Below are 7,980 nucleotides of genomic sequence, written 5' to 3' on the forward strand. Positions count from 1 at the left end.
TATCAGCGAACTTCACAAATGTGAAAATAGAAACGCGACGTAGATCGATAAATGTTGTAGGTTGATTTCGGAGAGTCGCCCCGTTAGTTCCTGTGGTGCGGTACAGAGGCAGCCTGCGCAATGTAGACGAAACGGTTTGGCGCCGAACTGTTCTCCAATAGTACGATTCACCGGACAAATAACAATCCGGACGACAAATCCTTAGAATCTCACTCGTAACAGTAATAATTTATTAAGATAAATCAATTGTATTGTACTGTTAATTGTTAATTACAAAATAAATAATTCGTAAACATTGTGCAATTAATTATTAATTTATGATCTCGTTAAAGGCCACGCCAAGACTACAAAGACTATAGTACCAAGTGTTGTACGCGTCAAAAACGAACTATGTTTACAAAATACCGTCGGCCGTCATTCGCTAATATCTAATCTCTATAGCTCATTACGTTAGCCCATATTATTCCATATTATCACAGAACAATATTATTAAAGACACAACCGAGGTCTGTGGTAAACAATTATTATTTGAGGTTATATTGTATCGATAACACTGTTAAGAATATTATTAACCCACAAGACCAGATATTTACTGTGTACAAGACTTATTTCTATAAATCTACGGTTACTAACTCGGCAACGATTTAAAATAATCATATATATACCGATACAATACCGTATAACCTTAGATCATATCATGAATTCGTGACTACAATGAACTATGAAGTATGAATCACAGTCTTCTAAGACCGTGCTATGGATGGAGCTATGAGCCATGTACCGAAAGCACTTAATATCATAAGCCACGAGTCTCTTGTTGAGACTAGCTGCTATTTATTCATGTAAACTGCGCATTCACTGATACGTGTGTATACTCGTTGTATAATAACTGCATTCTCCCTGAGAATTCATGAGTTATAACTCAAATAAATATGCAACGAGTATACTTGCGCATGCGGAGATAACTCATTACCAGGGCTCGGTACTTATAGCGCATAAAATGTTTAAAATAAGCGCTTAAAAACACCATTATAAGCACTCAAATAAGCATTTAAAAAACTTAAATTTGAGCAAAAATATTTAATAAAAAAAAAAAACTCTTTACATGGTAAAGTAGGTACTAGACATTTTGTAACTGTGCTAAAAATAATATAATTTAAGGCTACAAAAAATATTGCAACAAAATGATTAGGAAAACTTTCTAACTAAAAACTTAAAAATAAATAAATAAATCTTTATATTATAAAAAAATCAAACTTTACTTTCGAGACATTTTGCCTTATTGTTAATAGATTTTCCGAGAAATTTTCTGAAAAAACCATAAAAAGTAGAAAAACTGGTTAAAAGCAAAAATAATTAGAAAAACTGGAAATAAGCAAATTTTTAAAAAAATCGAAAAAAGCACTCAAATTTCATAATTGAACGTGTTTTAACATGACATACACTTTCATAGCACTCTGCCACATTTTAAGTCAATCCATAAAAATAAGCAAATGCTTTAAGTCCCGAGCCCTGCTCATTACAATGAGATACTCGTCGATAATAGTAATATGTGCTTATTGTGCTTTAATTTGTTTACATAGACGAGATAGGATCCATCCATGATCCATACTCCACAGTATTAGTGTGTCTATTCTATAATCAATAGTATTGGCAAAACAAAAGCCGGGTCACAGAAACCATTATCTACATTCCATCATGAGTTGGTCCGAGCTCAATTTACTATTTAGGACACGACGCGACAGACAATGTAGTTATGAACCCCGGCTTAACGCATTATAAACCATATAAATAAAAATGTTTCTTTTGGCTTCAATTACATATTAGCTTAGAGTAACATTTACATTTATTTATTTATTTATTTAATATATTTATCTTTAAGTTATAAATTACGAATACATCATTGTCTATAAGATGACACAAGCAGAATAATAGAGCAATATAAACGTATTAAATATTATTTATATTATATAAAGATTATCTATGAAAATAGCCTACCACTCATTGGTACCAAATTTCTAAAAACGTACTCAGATAATCAGAACAAATGAAAATACTACGACCTAAGCGTCCTAAGTTCAAGTTTGGTTTCCTACTTTATGAAAAAATCATTTTTGAAAGCTTAAATTATTTTAAAATGTATAGGAAACATCAATAACGCAATACGTCATTGTTTATATCTATGGAAGTATGAATTAATCTTGGTTTGTGTGCATTACACAATATACTTTGATTTGTGTCGTATACTTGAGTACATATACGATTAGTAATACGTGATGCATAATATTTTTTAAACCAAATATCAATCCATCTTTGTCTCATCAATATATGTACACTCAAAGCAATAAAATTATAGTCGGTATAGATAATATTCTATTCTACAATCAATGGTTATAGCTATATTATCTTTTTCTGACACCCAAGTATTAATTTATTATCAACCAATAACGCTGTATAATATTATAAAATATAAATTATAATACAATCATAATTATTTAATACTAATGTGAATTTAATTTTAGACTACAGTCTACAGCAATTATAAGATGCCGACAATGTTTTAAAAAAATGGACAAGTCGTAGTCTAACACTAACATAAATAGTAATGGGTGAAGAGAGTGATCATTAATTAGTCAAAAAGTCAGTTAAATGACTATTTTTTTACTGTCAAAAAAAATATCCAAACATATTTTCGAATAGGATTTTGTTGAAAAATTTTAATACATATTTTAATTTTTAAAACAATACTATATTTTAATAATTAATAATTATTTCTTATACCTATCATTATTAATTGCACACAAATATATATGTATTATGTAAGTACGTCAATGTCGTTCATAAATATTATTGTTCTATATAAAAGGTTATAAAAATATAAAGTCAAAATACAAATACAATGCAAATCTAGGTAGTTTAGTAGATATATATATATTATATTATATATTTAAGTGGCTTATTTAGGCTATTTTTATTTAATATTTATTAGTTTTTTTTTATTATTATTATTATTATTAGCTTTCACTGCTTTCAGTATTAAAATCATTACGACTCAACAATTATGTGATATCACGAATTAATATATATAATTGAGGTATATTTTAATTCATAAGTGATACTTACAGACGTCAGACAATATATTATATTACAAATAACTTAAAGATAAGCTTGCAAGATAACAAGCATAAAAATAAAATAATAATAATTTACTTGTTTATTACCAAAGTTATTAATCACATAAAAACAGTAAATTAATTATTTTGTTAATTAAATAGTTTGTATTTCCTGACTGTCATCAATTTGTAAATAGGACTTTTTGTTCAGAATTCAACCTAAACATAATATTGGGATTTGAGTGATTTGCACCATCGATAATGGACAATGAGCCCTGCTGAATGCTGTTGTCTGTTTGACGTATTGACGTGTATATATAACCGATCTCACAATACAAAACGTAGGTATTTAATATAGCATTAAACATATTTAGTTAAGATATCTTAGTCCGTGCCCCGTGGCATAGAGTAACACATGAACTATGGTTTGTACCATGAACATCTTAGTTAATTTTAGTTCATGATTTGTACTTAGATGTACCAGTATACGAGTATACCACAGAACAATAGATTTATATAATTATATTACTTATAAATCTGTGAGTTATATTATTATGTTCTGCGATATTACTATAGTGGTACTAGCATATTTTTCTGTGGCTCTAAGCTCCTGCTAGTATATTAATAATTAGACAATTAGTAAATAAATATTATGAATGATCTAAGGGTTTGTAATGTTTGTATCACGGTCATAGATACTATAAAGATAGGTAGTGTATTTAGCCTTCGACCATGTAAAAATTGTAAAGTATAAAGTTTGTAAGCTAGTCTATAAACTTAGTTTTTAATTTTTATGGTTGAAGTCTTTACTCTTTAGTCGTGGTTTGTATCGATATCAATGATAATATACCTGTCTACTGATAATGCGTGCAGTTATCAAATAACTGTTGTTGTGTCTGAGATAAAAAGCCAGTGAACTCGTGCTGGAAATGCATCATTAAATGCACGAAAATATTTATGTATATAAATATATATTATCATATCTATATTGTATTCTGTGATCCCCCCAATAATAAAACGAACAATGACTTCATTTTTTTTATGAAAGTTGTTTTTTATATTACATTTAGTGTTCTATCTAGTGTAATACTATTTATACTTATTACCTACTGTTTAACTGGTTTGTCTGAGCATGTCCTGTCGATGTACAATTTTGCATGGACATAATTTCTTATATTTTTTTATTCTTATAAATTCGTGGAAATTAATTTTACTAGAATTTGATACTATATCCACGCCACTGCCTTTTTGATCTCATTTTTATTGAGTATTTCTAGTGTGGCAAATAAAAACATATTTCAATTGACGATTACTCAAATGGCTACGTACAGTGATGATAGTTATGATTCACAAGTGTTAGAAGATTCGGTCTTACAAGTAAATATGAATAATTTTTTTCCCTAATTTTTCAGATCTTGTGGATTTTATAATTAACAAAGATATTTTTTAATTTAAATGTTGAGTTTTAAAAACACATTTTTTCAATTAATGTAATAATACATTTTAGATAATTACCATTGTCATTTTTATGGTATCTTACTTAATATGTTGTTTGTTCTATCCTTTATTGGTTTATGACCAACTAATTTTACTTTTTAGTCATATAAATTTTTTTTTTTAAAACTAATCTAGTTTTATTTCTATCTAATTATTATTAGTTATTCAAACTTTGAAATAGAAAAATTAACAACCAATCATTTAATTTTGAATTTGTTTAAATGTTGTATTATACTCATAAGCTATTTTATTTTTTAATGAATATATTTAAGAATCTGAAAATTAATTTTGTACAATAAGCAAAAGTGAAGTGGTAATTTAGTCTTGTGTGAAGAATTTGTTCATTGAACTTAATTGAATGTGGTTATATTAATTCAAATAGGTAACATTGTTTCCAATTCAGTTAACTTTCATTAGCCGCTTGGGATGGTAAGAACAAATAGTTCAATGGTGAACGGATCATGATGGTATAAGAGATACGAGATCAATATAAGATATTGATTTTGCTTACATTTTGTACAGTTGGAATAAAGAAGTCTTTGTGAAGAGTGTGATTTGAGACATAAAAGGTTGCTTTAGTAAGTTTATGAGACATTTCAAATGAAAGGTTTGGATTTTGTTGATGTTTGAGGATTTGACCAAGTCACAAATTTTGTATTCTGTAGGTATTTGTTCAATAGAAACATTTAAAGAAAAGTTGAATCTAGTAAATGGATATTGATTAAAGATAAATAAGTTTGTAGATGCAATCATATAATTAACAATTTATTACCTGAATTATAACTAATAACCATTGTCATTACTTTACTATTTTGGAAGTAAATTACATTTGTTATGGATTATTTACTTGACATTAATGATAACATTTGTCTTAAATTTGTAAACACAATATTATATAGGACACTTGAAACTTGTATACTTTATATGATAATTTTGTATTTTTTTAAAAATTTTAGTGTAAACAGACTTTTGAAAATATCTTATGTGTTCAAACCACAACATTATTAAAAAAATCAACACTCGAAAAAATTTTTGTAGTTCTACAGGAATTTATGTGTAAAATCAATGACAGCGAATCTACCATTCAAGAAGTGATACAGTCTGAAAACGACTTTAATAAAACGTATGCAAGTATATTTTTATGATCCGTGATGTATTTTTTTTGTCTTCGTTATTTATTATTTATTTTTTTTAGAATCTGTAAAGAAGTAGAATTTACTAAAAGAAAATCAAATTGCAAGGCGTTTGATAACTTTAAAGCTTTGTGTAGTGAAAGTAAATCACCATGTAAGATAATATATATCATGTTATACTTTATCTCACTTTAACTTTTGTTCTATATTATATTTTTATATTATGTTAATCTAATATAGCTGTAAAAAGACAAAATATCTACAAATGCGCAGATTGCAAATACCAAACGCCTAGAAAATCTGATTTGAAAAAACATCTAAAACGTCACATGGGTGTATGCGATTATTTTTGTAGCTATTGTGAACGAAAATTTTTTGATAAATACAACTTAGAAAGGCATGTAAATGCCAGTCACACTAAAAAACAACAATATTCGTGTACATTGGTATTGTTTAAATTATTCATTTCATACATTTACCTTTCATATTTATAATAAAATATCTAATCTATTACTAATTAATAATAATCTGTTTGTTTGTTATATAGTGTACGTATACAACGTTTTTATATGATTCATTAAAACGTCACAAAAAATTGAAACATAGTGATGACATAGGAACAAAATATGTTTGCTCAATTTGTTACCATGTGAGTGCTTCAAAACACGATTTGAATATACATTCATACACTCACAATAAAGTTAAATCTTACATGTACGTATTTCAATAACCAACTTATTTATGAATACAAATTTGTCTAATCAAAATAAGTATCAACAAAGACCTTAAAACACATTAAAAATTGTTTTATTACACTTATCGAATCTTTTAAAAAAAAAATAAATGTATTTACAACTATTCTATTATACATCTACTCAATGATTGAATTTTATTTATGAAGTAATATGCAATATTTTTTTATATTTATTTATTATAGGTGTGAAGAATGCGGTTCAATGTTTGCTATTAAAAGTCGGTTGATAACGCACCAGAACACTGTACATAATGAACCAGTTCACCCGTGTCAAGTTTGTGACAAATCATTTAAGACACTAACGCTGCTTAAGAGACATACAGTCATACATTCTCGTTTTAAACCTTATTGTTGTCCATTCTGCAACCATTCATCCAACAGCCAGAGCAATTTAACCAAACATGTACGCAAAATTCATTCCCTGGATGATTTTTCTTACCACAAGTCAGTATTCTTTGCTAGAACCCATCACAAAAATGCTAGACACTTGTATAAGTTATTATTTTATTTTTAGATTTATTAATGGAAAATAACATCAGAATATGGTTGCATACATCCATTGTTATAATTTCCACATCAGACATGAGCTTACCGTTAATAATTTACTAATCCAAAACATCAGGATTAATAATTTTATATTTTTGTAAATTTGTTAATGCTTTTATAACATATTATTATTCTTATTGTTTTCATTGTTTGTATTTTATTTTTAACAAAATTTAGGTATAAATACAAATATATTTTTATATTTCTATCCTCATTATTTTACTATAAATTATATTATATAATTTCATATAATCTAATCTTAACCATAAGTAGTTACTAGCTTACTACTTTGAGATCGATGTTAGTTTCAAAAGTATGATACCACCAAAAATTATTTGTTTGTGATTTTACAGTATTGGAATTTTAAAAATAGATTTCTTTAATTCTCAATGCATATTTTACCCTATTTGCATTATTTTTACTCTTCTATTGTTTAAGTTGAATCTGTTATTATTATTCTAAATTGTGTTCACAATATATTACATTAAGTACAAACTTTATTTCTTATGTGCACCTAAACATTTTTTTTGTTGTTATTATTATACTGTACTCTATTTAAGATTTACTTTGCAGCTAATTTCATTACACAGCAAGCATACAGATTGTAGACTTGGCAAGATGTCAGACAGGTATCATCTGATCGTTGATGATAAATTGTAGTACAGTTCTAAACTTGAACAATGTATATTTAATTGCCGAAATTGTGTTTGTATACTACCTACATACCAATAAAAAAGAGCCATATGCATGTAGATCATAGATGACGCGTGGAGACTAGTACTTGAGCATAATTAAATAAATGAAAATTATCAATAATGCATTAGTTACCTAAGTGATTTTAGAGAAAATAAATCAATAATAGGCTAAATAATTATTAATTATAAAATAAATGTTTCTAAAAACTTGGTTATTTAATAAAGAATTGCATGCATTTTTT

The 7,980-nt window shown here is 27.0% G+C and overlaps 1 protein-coding gene across 2 annotated transcripts; it reads left to right on the plus strand.

Annotated features, from left to right (window-relative positions):
• Positions 1-3,220: 3,220 nt before the first annotated feature.
• LOC113548093 (zinc finger protein 611-like) lies at positions 3,221-7,849 on the plus strand. 2 transcript variants are annotated; one of them, XM_026948764.1, is made up of 7 exons: positions 3,221-3,454; positions 5,567-5,733; positions 5,806-5,897; positions 5,984-6,189; positions 6,291-6,457; positions 6,681-6,941; positions 7,012-7,849. In XM_026948764.1, exons 2-7 carry the CDS (start codon positions 5,663-5,665, stop codon positions 7,028-7,030), a joined length of 816 nt encoding a protein of 271 aa, XP_026804565.1. In that variant the 5' UTR covers positions 3,221-3,454; positions 5,567-5,662; the 3' UTR covers positions 7,031-7,849. The 2 variants fall into 2 exon arrangements, with proteins under 2 accessions (XP_026804565.1, XP_026804564.1); XM_026948763.1 differs by lacking the exon at positions 3,221-3,454 and adding an exon at positions 4,080-4,490 and having other exon boundaries at positions 7,012-7,848.
• The last annotated feature ends 131 nt before the right edge of the window (positions 7,850-7,980 follow it).

The sequence above is a fragment of the Rhopalosiphum maidis genome, chromosome 4, assembly GCF_003676215.2.
Source record: "Rhopalosiphum maidis isolate BTI-1 chromosome 4, ASM367621v3, whole genome shotgun sequence".
Classification (NCBI taxonomy): Eukaryota; Metazoa; Arthropoda; class Insecta; order Hemiptera; family Aphididae; genus Rhopalosiphum; species Rhopalosiphum maidis.

Bases quoted from the DNA above. Each gene is read 5' to 3' on its own strand.
- LOC113548093 (XM_026948763.1), top strand. From the start codon at position 4,431: ATGGCTACGTACAGTGATGATAGTTATGATTCACAAGTGTTAGAAGAT. The intron at 5,898-5,983 runs GTAAGATAATAT...AATCTAATATAG, and splicing joins TAGTGAAAGTAAATCACCAT to CTGTAAAAAGACAAAATATC. The intron at 6,190-6,290 runs GTATTGTTTAAA...TTTGTTATATAG, and splicing joins AACAATATTCGTGTACATTG to TGTACGTATACAACGTTTTT.